This window comes from Haplochromis burtoni, unplaced genomic scaffold (genome assembly GCF_018398535.1).
Source record: "Haplochromis burtoni strain Fernald_Lab_line unplaced genomic scaffold, NCSU_Asbu1 Contig_5, whole genome shotgun sequence".
Classification (NCBI taxonomy): Eukaryota; Metazoa; Chordata; class Actinopteri; order Cichliformes; family Cichlidae; genus Haplochromis; species Haplochromis burtoni.
Window position 1 is genome coordinate 5246577 of NW_024582366.1, and position 20553 is coordinate 5267129.

The 20553-nt window shown below is 40.3% G+C and overlaps 1 protein-coding gene across 16 annotated transcripts in view; it reads right to left on the minus strand.

The window, feature by feature from the left end:
- Positions 1 to 20553, minus strand: part of ptprsa (protein tyrosine phosphatase receptor type Sa) — a 232428-nt gene that overhangs the window by 54708 nt on the left and 157167 nt on the right. For 9 of the 16 annotated variants that reach the window (XM_042222769.1, XM_005920890.2, XM_042222779.1 and 6 more), the window contains 8 exons: positions 15207 to 15476; positions 14373 to 14954; positions 13689 to 13825; positions 13439 to 13583; positions 6163 to 6483; positions 4677 to 4870; positions 3647 to 3673; positions 2414 to 2531 (listed from right to left, as the gene is read on the minus strand). In XM_042222769.1, the coding sequence (XP_042078703.1) occupies positions 2414 to 2531; positions 3647 to 3673; positions 4677 to 4870; positions 6163 to 6483; positions 13439 to 13583; positions 13689 to 13825; positions 14373 to 14954; positions 15207 to 15476 (1794 nt within the window). The remainder of the gene's footprint in view (positions 1 to 2413; positions 2532 to 3646; positions 3674 to 4676; positions 4871 to 6162; positions 6484 to 13438; positions 13584 to 13688; positions 13826 to 14372; positions 14955 to 15206; positions 15477 to 20553) is intronic. The other 7 variants (XM_042222802.1, XM_005920893.2, XM_042222810.1 and 4 more) reach the window with 2 other exon arrangements.

Consider the following 20553-nt stretch of genomic DNA (forward strand, 5'->3'; position numbering starts at 1 on the left):
TGATTTAGGGTTTTTTTTGTGTCCCTGTATATATCCAGTGTTTTTGTTACTTGTAGCTTAGAACACATTTTGAGCATTGAATGTATTCAACAAGCTTAGTTTTCTGCATGTCAGCTAGTCTAGTGGTTGCTAGAGGCTCTGTAACCTACTTCATTGTTGTTTGCAGCCACTGTCTATTTCCTGGAGACCAGACCAGGTAGTAAAGTCCCATATCACACACTAACCCAAAATTCAGGAAGTATTTTAGTTTAGTAGTGCTACTGCTTTGTTGTAATTTTGGTTTGGTTAGACAGTGAATGTAGGTAATGACGGGTTTCTTTCTTTCTTTACTTTAAAAAAACAAAAACAAAAACACAGAAACAACAAATGAACATATATTAAATCCTTGCATCCCAATCCCTCACTATTTTAAAATAAAAATAGTGTCAAAAAAAAGTATGTGCTGTATGTATACAGTTGTGCACATATTGGCACTTTGAGGCCTTCTCAAGCACATGCATATACAATCTTAGTTTAATGGCCTAAAACCACTCACAGAAAGCTTTCAAACTCATAGCAAGTCAACCTGAAGTTCACAGTGAATATAAAAAGTCTTCACACCATTGTCAAAATGCTAGTTTACTTTATGATGTAAAAAAAAATTAGACCAGGCAAAATAATTTTTGAACTTTTTCAACCTCTAACATGACCTACAGACCCTGCAACTTAACTGCAAAAGGATTGAAATAAAAAACTTACAATAACCTTCTGCATAAATATGCACTCTCAAACTAACACTTTGTTGAAGCACCTTTTGACGTTGTAACATAATTCATTCTTATGGTGTTGGTGCCTATAAGCGCAGTGCATCGTGACTTTTTAATATTTGTCGAGTCTTCCTTGCAAAAGTGCTCCAAATCTGTCCAATTGCATCATCTGCTTTCTTCAGGTCACCTCACAATATTTCATTTGGATTCAGTTCTGGGCTCTGGCTTGGCTTGGCCATTTCAAAACTTTAATCTTCTTCTAATCAAGCCATTCTTTTTTTGCCAAAACACAATGGTGTTTGAAACTGCTCAGAATTCCCTCCACCTTAACTAAGGCTCTAGCTCAACCTGAAGAAAACGCCCCCAAAGCATGATGCTGCCACCACCATGCTTCACCGCGGGTATGCCATTGTTTTGGTGGTATGCATTGCTTTGGTTGTAATAAAAAGCTTTGGAATTTTACCCTTGGTTTCATCAGACCAGAAACATTTCTCCACATCCTTTTGGGAGACGTGATAGATGTTGCTGCAAAATTTTGCTAATTTTCTTTGTAAGAAAATCCAGCTCCCTGACTTCTTGTTTTTTCATCAACTTTGTTCAGGTCTAGTTATTGTCACTTTTACATCATTTCATTTGTTATTTATTGTCCTCACTGTTTTCTTGCTGTTTGTTTTGGTATACATTGGCTTGGAAACGAACTGACTGAATGTACCTACAATTAAACTAAACCCAAAATATAAGCTTGTTGATATGGAACTACATTATTTTTATTTATTTATTTTTATTTTACCCCCTAACAGATCTGGTTTTGAACCACATTGTTCAGGTTATAGGTCACATTTTAGGTAGAACATTTCTAAATAATTTATATATATATTTTTCTATTTTTGCATTACAAAAATGTGGCATTTTAGCAGGGGTATGCAAGCTTTTTACATCCTCTGCAGATCATGCTCATTCTAAACAAACTACCAGCTTTTAGGCAGGCATAGAGAGTCTAGACAAACTGGTATGCTCAGCGGTGAAAAAAAAAAAGGAGAAATGTGAAGAAAACAATGCTTTGTAGAGTGCAGGCTCTAATATACAGCTAAAACCAAAGAGCAACATGTGTTTTCATGCTCTCCTAATCTGTCTTAGGGAAAAAAAAAACCTCACACCATGCCCTGGTCTCTAAAAGATCCGTGGCCTTGATCTCTAAAAATCTGTGGCTAGCCTTCAGGACATGACTCAAATGATAAACGCAGCACTGATAAAAGCAAACACTGCCTTAGACTTAGATGTGCCCTGAATAACAGCCCTGAGTAGCTGAACACACTGTTAATATCATAGCCTATGGCGCTGTCGATAAAGAGTCCTAATTACACTTAGTTAACTGTCAGAAATTCTTGAAATTATTCATTATTGCATTTGTTCGTGTCTACTAAACAGATCCGAATCAGTTAATCACACTATATTGTGGCTCTCTGCGAGGGTTCTTTGAGTATTGTTAAATAAATGCAAACAAGCAATCATAGCACAATCATAGCGGAGACAGCTGGATGGGAGTGAACAGGAGTCCCTGAGCGAAAAACCCTTCAGTCAGAGGCAGAAAAACAAGTTAGCTTTACTGCTGCACGAACAAAGGTTCTATGACAACAAACAAATCAATTATTTATCATTGTACTAACCTGCGCCTTTGGTCACCACCAGTTTGGGTTTGCTCCGAGCACCATCCCCCTTGGTGGTGTATGCTGCCACTGTGATGGAGTAAGTGGTTTCTGGCTTGAGTCCTCCAATGACCATTTCCTATGGGACACATGGAAGAAGCAGAGACAGGAAAATGTCAAAATACGTGTTGAATTTTTCATGATTTGACCCCACTTCGTGCAGCTCAAACTGCCTTATGCAGAATGTTAATCTAAGCCAAGTGTCTCCTGCTCCTCTTTATTAATTTTCACGAGGCATGCATTAAATGTAATGTTTCCCCCTGTGTAATGGAAGACATTTCCATTACATAAATTATTAGATCTGCCAAGGTGGAGGAGTGACATTATGCATGTAAATGGAAAGTAGTTCCACTTAGTCCTTTAGCAATATTCCAATCAACAACTTAACTTTGATAAATGCATGCTGAATACATCCTGGCCATTCCCTGGCAGTTTTTTACCTCAGCCATTAAGTTTCCTTGAGTCCTCTTCAAAGAGAGGCTTCCGATCAATTCTAATGAATCTTTCAAGAGAGAAGGTTTGAACGAATGCAGAATTAGGTTTTTAACAGGCACTAGTTTGGCAGAAGGATGGGAGAAATCAATAAAGGTAAATGAGCTATAAGTAGTGTGTTGCACTTGACATGGTACTCGTGTAATGTAGATGGACTCTGGTTCAAAGGTAGAGAACATTCTGTGCAAAGTAAAAAATATGAATGATCACAATGTGGGTCGTACAGAGATATTCTTTAAACTACCATCTCAATATACAAAACTCAAGGAAGCACAGTACTTCTAAAGCACCACATTAAAAAGAATATATATCTATGGAGCACAGATCACACAAACACAAAACAGAAGGGGGAAAAATCATTCAAACACCACCAGAGCACAAGACACAACACACTGTCAGCACACAGTATGATACGAATAGCGTTAGCATTCCAGGCACAGTGGTCAGTGGGTATTGCATCAGCCATCAAGTGTACAAACTAAATGATGACAGACGTAAGCCCCCTTTTTCTTGGTTATGCACAGATATAGTGTTTAGACCGAGTCACCAGAGAGCTAAGCCCCTGAGCCAAACTGTTGCCCAGACTTAATGAACAAGGATCGGATGGGCTGTGTAACCTGTGAATCTAACCGGGCTGATGCAATACCCTCTGTTTACACTCTTTCAGGCACACAAAGCACCCAGGTGAAGCTTCGTACTCACATATTCAGCTGTATCGTCTGTTTCCCACTAACCCCCCCCCCGCCAAAGAGCGCAGGAGAGAGAGCAATATTTTTTTCAAAGAAAGAGAAAAAAAAGAAAGGGAAGAAATAGGATTGTGAGAGACGGGGGCATAAGAGGTTTGGGAGCAGAGGATGGGTATCAGAAATAGGTCACTGGTTTTAGGAGGTCAAGAGAGAAAGAAACTGTTTGAAGTTTATGTTGTGAGGAGAGCTGTACAGGTCTGCTAGTTTAATTACGTTACTGTTCAGCTGACAAAAAGGCACAATAGTGTTATATATTGATAACTACAAGCAGCAATGGCATGAAAATGTAGCATTACATGGATTAATGATGATACAAACTAAGATAAATAGATATAAAAAAAAGAGGTTTTTGCCTGTGCGTGTGGTGCTTAGCCTGAATGCACTAAACTTTTTTTGTGTTTTGTTTTCCCAATTGTTCAAAATCTCCATTTGAAACGCCGGTACTACACACAGTCATCACTAGAACTGTGTTGACAGAAAAAAAAACCCCAACAAAGACAAACAAACCCCCAAAAAGCATCGTTTCCAGTTCTGCCAGTCAAAGTCTAAATTGTGGTGAAATAGTTCCGTGCCCATTTTCTCCAAGTCTTTGCACTGGATACAAGCACACATAAATATTTCATTGCATATGTTGCCATGAAGCAGGGGTCTTGACATTCCTAATAAAAGCCATTGAGGTAGAAGAAGGAGGACAAGATGAGTGAAGCTTTGATTATAGTTCTTATTGTGTGTCGACGGGCTGAGGGAGAAAGAAATGAAATGAAATCTACAAGGCAAGAGCCCTATCGCTCCCCATACTCCTGCTGCAACAGCGTGGATTAACTAGACAATTCGCGATTTGCATGAGAAGAAAAAAAAAGCCAATAGCTTACACATATGTTTTCAATTTTTAATGCGATTGGTGCACGATAAACGCATGCTGTGTGGCGGGATTTGCATTTTTCTGACAGCTAATTTGTAGAAGGAAAACTACGAGATGGTCATACCTGGGCATCAGCCAGCATGACATCCTTGATGAGAGGCAGGCCTCGAGACTCGCCATTTTCCACACGCACGTAATGAACCTGGTAGCCACGGATCTGTCCGTGCTGCTTGCCTGGCGTAAGAGAACGCCACATCACCTTAATTGCTGTGGAGTTGATAACCTCCACCTCCACCCGTCTTGGAGGAGCCCCAGGAACTACAAGAAATTAAAGAAATAATCAAATCCTCGCATGAGGCCATCACACACCTGTGAGTCTGATTCACCGCCCTGCATCGTAAAAGTGCCTCACATCATGTCGTGACATAAATAACTCCCTGAATCCAAATTCATGTACGCACAGAGAAAACTATTGACAGCTAGCAAGAATGATGGACAAAAACATTTAGAAACAACAAACACACTCCAGTGTCAGTCAAATTCAACACGCACACATGCACACGCATTCATCACTTCCCCGTGTCTCTTCCACCTTTTCAGTACGTCTCTGTCTGTGGTAAACCTCGTCTGTCAGTCATAATGACAGACTTTTATGGCAGGCCTTGCGTTCGGGCCTTTCAGTTTGCCACGGACCGTCCCTTTGTGAGATGGATGTTCTGTTGATAAAATTCTTCCACTCAACCTGCTTCCATTTGCTCCTTTACAAAACACTTTGACTCCCTGTTTTTGCCTCTAAATCACAACCCCATCATCTTGCCCGTCATCATGGTAAAATTGTGTTCATTAACAAGGCGCATTCTACTGTTCAGCCCTGGATCTCATTTCCTTAAAGATACTTATTATCATAATGACAGGCTTTCGATAGATACTGTCACTGTGTTGTGACTCTTTATTTGTGGAAATGCTTGAATAGATAAGGCCTTGTACCCATATGCATAAATGCATATGGCCCTCAATTGAGCAATAGGACAGTAGTTGTTTATGTTGCAATAGCAAAAATGCTTGATTTCCCGCGTGTATATTTCATTTTGAGTCTTTCCATTTGCACAGTTTATAAAGCAGTATGCTGCTATAACATTATTGGTATGCATTTGATACCATGTGATCATAGTTTCTTTTATGCATGCATGTGCAGCACATTTCCATCATATAGGACATATGCACAAAATGTTTAAACAGACCTTATTAACACATTTACATGAATATACATATTAGGCCCCTAGCTTAATTCTGACAATTAAGGACACTGGAATGTACTTAATACGTATTTGGCTCACTACCGACTTTGTGGCTTTAAATATATCATGTCTCCCTGCTGGTAATGCAATTTCTGCATACGTGTCCACTTTGTGTTTTGGAGAAGCAAAGTGTGAAATGGAAACCGCGCACTGGTGTGTCTATTACACATTTTGCTGTAATACTGGGTTGCACATACACATACAACAGAAAAACAATGTTTACCGGTGGTATACTCACCACTAAACTAAAGTGCTATTGAGCCATAATAAAAAGTCAATACAAGAGCTTCTGCACAGGCTAGGTTCACCTACCATCTTCGTCGGTCCGACAGACGAGGGGCTCACTCTCGGGGCCAGGTCCAATCACAGTGGAGGCAGACACCGTGACACGGTACTGGGTCCACTTCTCTAATCGCTGAAGCAACACCTGCTCCTCAGTGGCAGGCACCATGGGCTCCTCCAGCGGTTCCTCGTTGTCACCGGCCCCTTCTGACTGGCCCACCACCTGGTAGCGCACCCTATACCCCACCAGGGCACCATTCTGACTCTCCAAAGGTGGGGGGCGCCAACTTACCAACAGGGTGGTAGAGCTGGTGCTGCTGCACTTAACTTCTTGAGGGGGAGCTGAGGGCTCTGGTGAAGTGGAGAGGACAGGAAGGAAGGAGGAGGGGTGGGTTGGGAGGAAGGAGGAGGACGAGGAGGTTGGGGAAGGAGGGAGGAGGGGTGAAAAACAAAAAAATAAAAAAGATGGGAGAGATAAAGAAAATGAAAAAAGAAAGGGAAATTCAAAACTTAAATAAAAAACAAGAAGAATCCAAAGAAAATTGTAAAACAAAGACAGATGCAAAACAAATTTCAAATAAAAAATAAAACTCAAGCAAATGTCAACTTAAAATGCAATAAATGGATAAATGGCACAAGCAAGTGTAATAATGAATCCAGATAGCTATTGTTTTGGGATATGAGCACTGGATATGCATATACTATGTTGTGTCAGTGTAGAGCTGGGATGTCAAACTCATTTTACACAGTGGGCCATATACAGCCCACTTTGATCTCACTCAGCTTTCTGTCAGCATAAAGAAGTTTAACTACACATTTAGAAAAAGAATAAGAAAGGTAATTTCAACAGTATTTCTTAGCTTTATACATAAAGACAGCAGCAATTCATAAAGAAACACTGCAGCAATAAGTGACATGTGTCAGCTTGATTTAAACTGTAAGAAATAAAAGTACACAAAAAGTTCAAAAAAAAATTTTTTTTAACTGTAGAACCATTGTTAAAAAAAAAAAAAAAAAACCCAGAAATTCTATAGTAGATCATAGAAAAATGAATTTTTGTGTCATTTAATCGTTACTTTGGTGAAGTGTAAATAACCAATGGAGAGGTCCAAGCTGTTAATTTGCAAATGTTATGCCCTCCTTCTTGTTCTGGTCCCCGGGCCTTATGTTGAACACCCCTGTTGTAGTGTTTTATTGCAAACGAGGCACTTTAGTCAGACAACTGAGGAGAGTACCGCGGATCGCCCCGTGTGTGGGGATGCACGGCGTCAACGCGTTAACGAGCTACCATGCTAACGCGTTGATGCCATGCAGCCCCACACACGGGGCGATCCGCGGTAACTCGTTGACGGAGATTTGCTGCGTTAATGTAGTTATGGCGTTAATGAGATTAACGCCTACAGCACTAATACATATATTGCAATAGATATTCAAGATTTCGTATAAAGAGATTTTGTATCTGTCCTTTATTTCTTTACAGTATTAAATCAGTCCAACATGGTGTCTATTATTTGTGTCTGAAGTGGTCTTTGAAATGTTTCTAGACCAAACTCAGTGCCTTTCTTTCTGATCTGAGCCAAGTTCTCAGACAGCTTGAGCTTGTCCAGAAAATGTGCCGTGTAGGGGGTGATAACCCTTCTCATCCAGGCTTTGGTACTGTATGGAAGAATTGGATGAAAATGTTTCTATCCAATGGCCCTGTGCAAGTTTAATCTGAAAATATGCACGGTCCCTGCCGATGTGACAAACCCAGTTCATTATTACATCTTTTGTCTATTATGTAGGTAAACAAACCACAACAATCAAAATAAATAAAATAATAAAGCATTCCACATAAAGCAGAAAAGAAATAAAAACATTGGAAAAAACAAAGTCTGAAAAACTAAATTATGAACAAAAGGAGGGCACTGAAACAAATTTCTCTGTAACCCAGGTGACTCAAAAAGAAACTACAACAACAGTTAAAGTTCAAGATGACAACTCATGAGTAAACATGGAAAAGAAACTCTGCATGAACACAAAATAAGAACATTCAAATTCTGAAAAGCAAACAAACATAAAGAAAACACAAGCGCTGTCTGCATAATACGTACCTGACTCCCAAAAACACACAATTTTAAAGACTTTCTTACCACCAGCACCTGACTACAGAATGAGCCAACTTTGCTGTGCGACAACGCTTTCCTCGCCAGAAAGCATGCCGCAAATTCTGAGAGAAATCAGCGAGCCACCTTTTAATTTTGAGAGTTTGTTTTTAACCCCCATCTTTGGGTTTACTCTGAGAGAAAGAGTTGGCTCTATGCTGTAGCCAGGGCTGTCTGATACTGTACTGTCGGTTGGGAAGGTCCACAAGACTGTGAGCGGTGGAAGCGTTGGTGGAAAAATACTCCCTCCCAAGATATTCCATTCTAGTACATTTGGCCAACTACACAAACATCCTTTTTTATTTGCAATTTGCAAAAATAAATCCCATTTCATAGCCCTGTGCCTATGTCTCTTTGTAAAGCTTAGTGCCATTACGAGAATGCCAGGGCACCATAATAGAAGAAGCAACATGGAAAGCTTGTGTTGTGGAATTCATAAAAGTTTAATGACAGTGTTCTGCCTGTAATGTCACTTTGGGTAGAACAGCTTTAAAAGGAAATAAAAAACAGGAGTTCTGAGAATAAGACAGGCCTCCTCCCAGCGAAGACTGAATGTTCTAGCGCACAACAAATAAAACAGGACCTCAGCCACAGTTTCCAAACCCTTCTGTGTCCAATGGGCTTATTTACTTAAAGTCTTACTGGATTTTGAGCTTTTCAGCTTCTTTCCTTTCGCTCATATTGTATTTGCAAACCTTCCACGTCAAGAACGATTGCTCAGTTCTCAATCTTTGTAGGCAGAAAATGGCTATGAAACTGACAGTGGCCAGGCTATCACAGTGCACAGGCATCCTCATGCCTGATAACAGTTTAAGAGTGGCTGGGGCACAGCTTTAATAAAGTGCATATCCCAGGAAGTCCAGTGGCAGGATTACGGATACTAGAACTATACGAGCACAAAAGAAGAAACTCAGCTAATGCTTCACTTGAGGTTCTTTTGAAGCTTCGCTGAAAGACTTGCCCAAAATGCTCTTTGACAAATAATTAGTCATGTCTGCTTTTATATCCTCTGACTCTTAAGTCTGTTGTGATGTGACCGGGTGCTTTGGATATAAAATCAATAATGTCAAGTGCAGGTAGCATACCTAATTATTATGACTACATTCAGATTAAAATTGCCTCGGGAGCCAAGCAACTTACATACATTAATGCTTGCAATTTTAGTTACACAAGCTATTACTGAGTGCCTGTTGTGAAATGAACCCTGCACATGACAGATTGCCCGTGCTTTTGCTATCAGATTTTAAGCACATGTCTATATCTGCACTGTATTTTCATCAGATGACAGGATGTTCGAATTTGTAGATCATTATGGAATTAATCTCTCCACTGATGCCAAATGGCCGTGGTGTGGCTTACACAAATATTCCAATATATCTAAAAACCCACTTCAATTACAGTAAGTGTGTTTGTGCGCATTGAGGGGGGGTTGGGGGTTGGCGGCTGACTGCTTGTTTGGTTAAATACAGAGGATTTAGAATCTGCCACTTTAATTTGAGAGATAGCCCTTGAGTGGCTACTGGCAGGTTCTAGGTATAATCTAAATGTGTAACAAAGCCTGACAATCCAGGGCCTTGGCTCATAGCTCATCGCAAAGCATGAAATTAATTCTGACGCTATGAAATGGGATTCTTATCTGCGACTCTGGGGCCCTGCAGTCCCTTAACACCCACTCCCAGGGTCTGTCTCAGGTCCTGTTACCCTGCCTTGTGCGTGGATAACAGCTAGAGGAATGCTGGGAGCACCTCCTGGCTCTCAGGTTGTGGACCCACTCCGGCCACGTCTGACAGGTTTCACAAAAGTTATCGCATCCTGGTTTGACTATGGCAGCATACCCCATGAGGCCTTGCTTCTGAATGGGGGCCACTGTTGCCAATAACATTTGCTGTATTTAATCCGGCCTATTAAAACACTGGCCGAGAGCACCAAATGAAATGATTTTGGTGCTCTTTATTTTGATAAGTTACTTGGCATCAATCGCAGTAGCGCAATTAAAGGTCGTGAGAGAATTCCAAGAAAATTGTTATTCTCTGAAGTGACTTTTTCTGAGTTCTTGACAGAATGGTCCCCATGACAATAGCCTCGGGTAATGCTACTTGGACTGAGCACAAACTTCAACAATATGTGAACATTTTTACCACAGATACTAGACAACAAAGCAAACTGGAAAATCATGTTGTCTGTCTTTCTTTTCACTTTGTGGCAAAGTGTTTCAGTCTGCCAGACATCGCGGTGGATTCAAACCCAGTTGAAGTGGGTCTCGTGGGGGGGATTGTATGCTGTTGCTCTGCAATGTGTTTGGACAGAACAGGCAAAGGCAATATTAATTCATTTTATTATTTACTCTAGTTTTTGACCTAATGACGCTGATTCCTCCTGAGCAAGTTATTCATCTTTAAAATTAACTGCAGTAAGTTCAGTCAAGCAACCACTTAATCTTCATTATACTGTAAAGTAGGAGTATTATATGCGCATGTGTAGCAGTTTTTAGTGTCTGTGTACTCAGTGGATTATACTAGCTATTAAACCGCTGGTAGATCTGCTTCTTTGCATCTATATGTCAATAATGACCTTAACACATTCAGCTTTTTCAGATGTACAGAGTGACAATTTTAGCTCAATTATGAAGCCACTTAATAAAACTTATACCGTATATGTCTACAGATCTAGAGACATCCTGTGCTGTATAAGCATCTGAACTGCAGCTATTAAATATTTTTAAGCATAAAAAGGCTTAAGGTAGCTTTCCAATTGCTGTTGATATGTTTAATGAAAAAAAACCAAAAAACTATAAACTGGATGGTCTTTGATTAATGTTATGGCAGACTGAATCTCTAAACCACACAACCACTTACCTCAGAGCATCGAAAAAGCTTACATTATTTAATGTGTAGTGTTGGGAAATATTTTGCATTGTCTGACTTATTCTTTGGTTTTTCTGGTGCCTGCGGTGATAAACCTTAAAATTAAAACTAGAATAATATTTAATATCAACTCTATTATGGAAAGCAGAACTTATATCTGACACAATATTTACAGAAAACGGAGTTTGATGAAAATATCTAGAAGAGTAGTATTAAATTTTAAGATGGGCAGCTAGATATCGTTATCATCCAATGAAAATGCATAGATGAAGCAACTCAGAGGAAGAATTAAGCCTGTTATGCCCCATATTTACTTAAAAGGCAAATATGCCGTGTGTTGCTTCGTCTCTTGCGTTGTACTTGCTTTGTCAGCGGTGGACTACGGTTCATACAAGAACCACCACCCCACCCACCCCTCAAAACAAAGCCAAAAAGAGTAGCAAGCTACTGTTTGGAATGATGCCAAACCAATACTCTTTCAGAGAACCCAGAAATAAATACAAATTGATAAATAAATAAAACATCTAACAGAAAACCTTTTCCAAAAGAGTCAACATAAAAGGGAGAGGACACAAAGTGAGCAAAGTGATGTCAAGCCATTCAAAGGAGGAGGACCTTTTGTTCCAATGCACAGGGGAACAAGTGGCAAAAAAGGGGAAACAGAGCTGAAATAGGGATGTGATAGGAAGATAGAGGCGTATCCAATCCAATCAGCTTGTGGTTTACCGGGCAAGGAAATCACAAAGACACAATGATAGGTGAAAATGTGCACAGACACTCAAAAGACACCAAGACAAAAGACGGATGAACACAGAGTATTATCATGCCAGGACTGCTTAAAGATCAGCGGTGCAGTGTTAGGTTTAAAACAGCACCCCAAGTGGGCAGGAGTGAGTATGGCATGCAGGTGGCGCCCTCCTCAGTGACTATGCACTGCTTGTGTAGCTCTGCTGCCTAGCAGTAACAAAAAGAACTGTGACGTGGTTGTTTCAAAGCTGCCCCCCCACACACATCCAGATGTGGGGATACAGCCAACAAGTTGCACTGGTAGAAACAGAAAATGTGTTAAAAGAAGTCTCTCTCCCGCCATGGCTCTCCTTTGTCGGTGTACAATTTCTCTAAATCTACACAATGCAGTTTATTGAGAATAACAATAGCCACTCCAACAAAGCATGCGTTTTTGACTTCTCTATTATTACAAAGACTGGCTCAGATCCACCAGTAATCCCTTAAATCCAGCTCTATTTTCAAGGTTCTTCACCATTAATGCATTACATCTTAATACACATCACTTTTGTGCTTTTTATTTATAATAAACCCAAAAGACAATGAATTTAATACATTGTTTTACTTGTACCTACTACTGCATTTGACTGGATAAGCTGTGGGTATTTTCTTTCCCCACAGACTCCACCACTGTGCACTATGATATCACTGCTGTTATTTTTAGCTGGATGGTTTGAATAATTCAGTTGTGTTTCTACCATCAGTAAAATGAAATAATCAGTGCAGAACAGACTGCTATAAATTTAGAGGGTGGGCATTTTAGTAATTTAGGTGACTACTACTTTCTTTTTTTTTGGTCTTTCGTGACTAAATTCACATTGCTACTAGACATACAGCTCATATAAGAGCCTTGGCGGTTTCAGAGGAGAACTGACATTTTTTGTGTCTCTGTCACGTGGGAAGTGCACTTGCTGTTGACAAAGGAGAAGCAAATATGAACAAAATTGAGAAGGGAAAGAAAGAAAACTGCCAAAATTGTCAGTCCACAAAGACTCAATATGTTTGACAGAGTACACTCACATTTTGGCACCACAGCTAATTTAGAAGATAAAATAATTCTCAAATCAAAAATAAAAATGCAAAACACTCAGTTTGAAAAGTCTTTACCCCTTTGTAGCTTCTTTTTAACCACCTTGCCACCAAGGTAGAACATACCGCCGTTGTTTTGGTTCATTAAGGTTAACAACACGAAGGTCAAATACAGAAATATGAATCCACAACAAACGGCAAGAATTCAACAACATAACAGTTAAATCAGTTTGCTATGTGGTCTTAATCAGCTTTAAACTGTGATTAGGAAGTCATTATTAAGGAATAAGTGATGATACCGCTGACATCAGAGAAAAGGGGAAAAAACACAAAACTCCATTAGAAATTCAGTTTAGTATTCAGTGTAGCAATGGTCCACAAAGGTGTACAGTCATGATGTTTTTTTAACTGTGGCATAGATAGGAAAACCTCTTTGTTAGCGAAAAGAAAGTTAGACGGGAGACTGAATAAAGGGCTACATACTCGCTTGCAAGGTCTTCTGCGTAATGTCATTTGTGAAGGCTCCGATGCCTTTGTTAGAGATGGCTGCCAGGGAGAAGCGATACTCTGTGTTGGGACGGAGACCTTCCACAACATATGATGTTGTGGGTCCAAATGTTTTCTTCATCTGTTGATTAAAAATATGCCTTTTGACAAGTCTGAATTTAAACGACGTGCAACGTCCGATAAGCATTTCTTGAATGTAAAAACCAGCAAACACTAAGATTCTTACCTGGCCTCCAAAAGTGCTTTCCATATAACGAAGTTCATAACTTATAATTCCCTCTTTCTCATAGGCGGGTTCCCAGGTTAGTTGAATGCTGGTATCGGACACAGCACCAACCTGGAATTTAGATGGTTGACCTGGAACTGAAGAACACAGCAGAGGACTTTGTAGTGGGATAGGTTACTAGAAATTAGTTACAAGTTTCCTCCAAATACCAATGCAATAATATATTTAGGCTAATGAGAATTTACTTATTTTGCGGTGTCTAAAAGTGGATGTGCCCTGAAGCTCATCCTTCTTTCTCAAATCGGGTTTTTTTTTTTATTCAGACTATAATGATCAAACATATTGTAACATCATTTGGAGATGTGAAGTTTGCACAGCAGGAAAGAAAACAATGTCTCTTAGGCACCGAGCACAGTCTGCTCAAAGTTTCAGAAAATATAGGATGCAACAGATTCATAAAAAACAACTGTTTATTTTCCATTTTCGCAGCATTCGTCTAAAGCCTTCTGCTTTAGGGGCCATATCGTTTGAAGAATTTCTGTATGACTTACTTTAAAGTTACCTAACAATGTGCTTTCAACATTTTCTGAACACTGAACTGAACAGATGCTCATCACACATAGTTTCAACACCAGCAGCCGAGCTGACCCAGTTAGGAAAATTCAGTCGGTATAGAGTCCTTACCTCCTTGCAGTACTTTGACATGGATGGGTTCTGAAAAAGGTCCATCCCCTACAGAGGTGAATGCTAAAACTTTGATTGTGTAGGTCTCTTGAGGAACTAGGCTCTGGATAGTGGTGATGAGGCTGTCCTGGACATTATGGATCTGCCAGAGGCTCATGGGCTGGGAGTTATCCATGGTGTAATAAACACGGTAGCCCTTAATCTGCCCATTGGGCTCCTCTGGCTCTTCCCACTGAACCATCATGGTATTTTGGGGAAGAATCTGGGCCTTAATGTTTCTTGGTGGACTGGCCGGGGCTTGTTCACCAGTCCGAGTTTCTACCGGCTCACTAGGAGGACCCTGGCCAATTGTGTTGACAGCTGAGACACGGATTTCATACTCCGTGTTGGGATAAAGGCCGCCAATGCTGTAACGTGTAGTGGTGATGTCGTCCATAGTTTCATATTTGCTGTCTGGAGACTTGGCCCTATATTGGATGATATAGTATGTCACTGGATCTGGGTTTCCTGAGTCCCAGGTGATGGTCACACTGGTGGCAGTGGTCTCCGTAACTACGGGGGTACCTGGGGGCTTTGGGAGAGCTGTTATGGTAAAAAAAACAAAACAGAAATTAAAGCAGTTAAGAAAAAAACAAAAAATGTAACTTTGAATAAAAAACACACTTGAGGCTTGGGCATTTTTTCCAGAGACAGGAATATTTTGGCAATTCAGCAATTTTCTGTATGTTTAAAACTTAACTGAACATAATGTCGATAGGTAGTCTATGTTAACTAAACTTATGAAGTCTATCTAGGTCATTGGCACCGGTCTTCACAAGCACAGTTTTCTCTTACATTTGACAGTGATCTGTGCCATAGATTCAATAATCCCAAGGCTGCTCATGGCGACACAGGTGTAGTTGGCTGACTCACGAACGTTGCTCAGTTCAAGAACGTTTCTACCCACTGGCATCTCATCCTCTGGCGTCAAATCCTCAGCGTTCAGCATCCATTTGACATAAGGCATGGGCGACCCCACTGCCACGCACGTTATGTTGACGCTACCACCGGGCATGATTTCCTGACTTGCTGGTGGAATGGAGAAGCGAGGAGGCACCCGCCGGACTGGGAGAAGGCATGAGGAAGGGGGAGAGGATGACAACAGAGGGCAAGGGCGTCAAAAAAGAGAGAGAGAGAAAGAGAGAGAGAGAGAGGTAACAAGAGAGGCCGATGAAAATGGACCTTTCTCCAGAAAATACTTAACACAAAAGGTTCAACATGGTAAATGTGAACTGAAACACAAAATAAAACTAGACTTTTTAAAGCATAAACAAAAAAAATACAAATAATGAGAAGGAACTAAACTAACAGAATTGCTTCAACAACAATATAGATTAACAATTAAGCAACGATTCATAGCAACAAGGTTCCATTGACCAATATTTGACCCATCACAGCACAATTAAAGACACAAAAATCTATTACGAGTTTCTCATCTTTGGGACTGAACTTCTGACAAATATACAACTACAGCGTAAACTATCCCCGAAGTATGAGAGTGTGTAGTAAAGGCCATGTGATAATGTTATCACATAAGACCAACATGGCAACCTGGAACTTCCTGTCCTATCAGGCACTCATGCCAAACAAGAAGTTAGCCATTACAGGCCTCTCCCACAGCACAGGAAGTGTAGGGTTACTGACTATTGACCATCTCCATGAGGTCACTAAACACATTCTAGCATATGTTTGCCACTTGACACCTGCCTCTACTTCCTGGTTAGCTTAAAGATGAGAAACTTTAATCAGATTTTTGTGGTTTAGGGTAGATCCACTGGACAAAGCCTTATTAAGATCTGACACGGTTCCATTGATAGATGCAGCTATCAGTTTCACAGACAGCATGCATAAATAGATCGAGGTAAATTAAGGAGTAAATGATAACAAAATCAGATATAAAAATTGAGATAAAATGCATAGAGGAATATAACTGAAGGGTCGCTAGCATGCCCAGACAAAAGACGATTGGAGAGGAAAGTAGAAGTACAAGATAGAGGATTTGACATCCGAGGGAAGTATAGAAAGAAAGGCAACAGAGTAGCAAAGAGTGACAGAGGAAGAAAAATAGAGGGAAGGTTGGAGGAGGGTAAAAGGGGGGGAAGGGAATAACCCGCTTCAGTGCTGTGTAAACTTTGTTTCTCTTTAGCTAATGTGACAAAATGTGATGGTGGCACATTGTCACATCGCAGTCCCAGTTAACACAAAATAAGTATTGAGGAACAAGTTGTGTGCCTAGAAATACACAGAAAAAGAATTATAGTAATTGTAGCCAGAGAGTCGACTATCACAGAGTGTTGAAGAAAGGAAACAGAACTGGATCAACAGGGAGCAGAAATCCAGGGGATAAGACAGAGAAGAGGTAAAAGGAGAAACAGAGGTAACTGAATTAGGACAGAATGAAAGCTAAGAGAGAAAAACAGGGAGAACCTCAAAACTCATGGATAGGACTGGAGATCTGAGTGGAAGGAGGTTGATAATGAGCCTAAAGTGCACGGAAAGGTGTAAACGGTACTGTGTACTTACATGTGTATATATAGATATAGTATGTGTGCAGTTTTTTTGTTTGTTTTTTGCATTGGTATAGGAATGATTGTGCAGAGTATGCAAAAGTTGGAGAGTGAAAGAGCATGATTTAGCAAAAGACACCATGTTTATGAGAGGCATCCCAGCAAACACTTGATAGGAGATAGTAACATGCAAGAGGATGGCTAGCTTAATGCTAACACAAATTAGCACACAGTTGTTGTAAACTGATAAAATGTTGGGTTTTCCTTTCCTATCTTAATCTAGGGTGGGTGACAATAGCTGGAGCACTGCTCTAATTATAGCATGCACAATTTCTTTGTATTTATCTGAACAAAAACTTTGGTTTAATTTAAACAAAAAAAGGCACAGACTGTTACAGGGTTCTATAATTTCTATGTATGAACTTTAACAAAATCTACATCTAAGTCAAGATGTCTGTTGGGATGGAGAGGTTAAAGAGACAGAAGGAAAGTAAAAAAAAGGCATAGAAGGAAAAAAATTATGAACTAAATGGAAGAGATGACTTCAGAGATAGACAAGACGGAAAAGACAGGGACGAGAGACAAACACAAGGCAGAACCAAACAGACCCAAGCAGCAAGACAGTAGACAAGACAGACAGAGGAAGACGGGCAGACATACAGTGACGTAGAGTATGGGCACGAAGACAAATTATACAATACGCAAAGGGGAAGAGGAGGGGTTTGGGGTTCTTGGAGAAAGGGGGAAGGAGGAGGAGGATATAAGTGGGGATAGAATAAGTAAACTGTGATTCTGGAAAAAGAAAAAAAAAGAAAAATAATGACTGAAAGTGGGTTTAGAAGTCTCACACACTGGGGCTTAAAATCAAGACTCAACTTCACGTCCCCCTCTCCCCACCTTAAACTTTGCACAAGAATGCAAATGTGACTTCGGAAGTCTTGGGATGGGTAGGTGTGATGTGTGTGGAGGTGGTACGCAGAGACTGAAGGGGAGATTTGGGAGGGGGGAGACTGAGAGTGGCGTCAAGGATAGGTAGCATTCCAAAAGCACACCGTGTCGATCCAAATGGGATTCATATGATCGTTGCATGAGACAGTTGAACTTTTCCAACAAAGTAAGGCACAAATATCACCTACACACACTATGGGGATTTTTACCTGGGAGCTTACATGATCTCTAACATGTAGCAGTCTTAGAAACCAATGCATCTTGCTCTCATGTAACAAACACTTTGGACAGTCCTTCCAGTAGCAGACTATGAACCTTCTGCATCCCGTGTTGTGTTTTCTGTCATCTGAGATATTCTGTGTACATCCTAACAATAGTTTATTGTGACCGGCCACAACTCTACAACCAAGACAAGACCTAACCTTGAGGGCAAAAATGTAATTACTGATTTTTGAGAAAAAGGAAAAAGAAAAAAAAAAGCTCTCTTGTGGAGCACAAAATTATCAACGGTAAAAATAGACCACAAAGGTCTGTTCTTAAAAATATCAAATCTCTGAATTTTTACAATTGAACAAAAATTTTTTAATTAGAAGCAACTGTGGCTCTATAAAAGCCTGTTCTACTCTGATCCAGTTGAGATACACTTTGTTTTTTAAATGACAGACTCAAAAAAGTCAGTGGGGTAGATTATTCGAAAAACATGTTGAATTGGATAAAAGGAAAAAAATATATCTGCGTTTATTTTTCAAAAATGTCCTAACTGAACAACAAAGGTGAAAGGGCAGCCCATTCCTCACACGGACATGCATGGGTGTGGCTACGGCATGAGTGACATGTACAGGTGCGCCCCCATCCATTTGGGCAGACACCAGATAACCAATACAATCGAAAAAAATGTCACCCAAGCCCGTCCAAGCATGCCATCCATTCCCAAATATAGCATTGTTCCAGACACACACACACACGAAATCAAATTAAAGTAAACAAATGAAACTGAACAAATCCACAAAAAGAACTACGTCCGAACAGCATAGACAGTACCAGAGTGCAGCTGTGTTCAACAAATAGGTATGCATCAATACTATTAGATGTTTTTTTTGTTTGTTTTGCTTGTTTTTTTATCTTGAATTTTGGTCTCCAATCCAAAATAATGGTGAAAACTCAATAGGGGAAACAAGGTTATCTGGGGGAAACTTCCAATCAAAGAGTGTCTGAGGGAGCGCTTCTCTCCCTGGGGCTCAGGTCAGCCAATGGACCGGGAGCTGTAGTGGCTGAGTGAATGAGGTTTCCCCACATAAACATGTCTTTGTTTACCTTTGAGTACCTATAGTGTCAGGCATCTAACACCAGTCACCTGCCAAATGTTGGTAACTTTTGGCTGTGGCTGGTGTGTGACGTAATGTTCAATTCACGGAGCCAATAAGCAAAAACATCCTTGCTTAAAGGCTTCCTGGTACTGGGCAATCTACTGATAAATGATATGCAGGTGAGTCTACCTGTCAACAGTGTCACCGTGTGTAAGACAGGTAAGTGAATTTGGTCTATAGGTACTACAGGAGATCAAGAGCTGAAGATCCCTTCAGTTCTAACTCCAGATTGGCAGAAAAATGTTTAAATCTTAAGGAAAACACAACATTAATTCTACATCTAAATGTCAATGTCACATGCAAATGGGTCACTGATATTACTGACCGGACACAGGCCTGGTGCGATACGACTTAATGTTCTGAGTAATGCTATGATAAGTTTAGATAAGCTGTCTGCATGTGTGTGAAACCTTCTCCTACACTACCTCACAAATGTATTGAAACATAGGAAAAAAAGCAGAAAGAATCCCAATTGCATGGACAGGCTCCTCATTCACAGAGACCAGGAGCCCAGCCGGCCCATTTGGAATTAAGAGAAAACAAACCAAACGTAGTGTACTAACAACATGTAATCTTGTTTCAAGCCCCAATGTGGAGAGAAAGACAAGAAGCCTTACACTGGACGAGGTGAAAAGCAGTCGAGAGAGAATGCCAGAGTACTGCACTAACTCTAATAGTGGGCAGTGTTGTGGAGGGATTTGTGCCAAAAAACAGAGGTCAGAAGGTGGACATTATCGGCCATTTTGGTGAGGCAGGTTTTGCTGCCCCAAAATGAGGGGGGAAGCCAAAATAATGTGCAGCCTTTAGTGTCACCTTGAAGCTGAGATTACACCCTCTTGCTGCCTGAGGACACAGGTGCAGTATAGAGATCCTTTAGTCACACTTGCCTGGGAGAGGCCTTGGGCATTTACATATAAGCCACAGGGGTCGGTCTGTATTAACATACCTTGGCTGCGCCAGTGCTAAACAGTCACTATGGGTGGCTCATCAGAATGGAAATTATTACCTAAAGGAACCTGACAAGAATCGTGGCATGGGTATCTAATAATAGCAAGCAGTAGATTGAGGGGATTTCAAAGCAAATCACTCTTTTTCTATTGTCCTACAAGTAGATGACAAGCAGCCAAATGATACTGCAAGTATGTCCCCTCACTGTAAAGATACCTACAATGATTGTTATTACTCTGATTTTGAAAGAAAGTATGTTTGTATATATAGCATAAGGAGGTTATACAACATTTGCTTTGTCTGAAAAATGAAGATTTCTGAAAACAACATGTTTTTTTTTAAAGTGGGTATTATCTCGGGGGACTCCTTGAG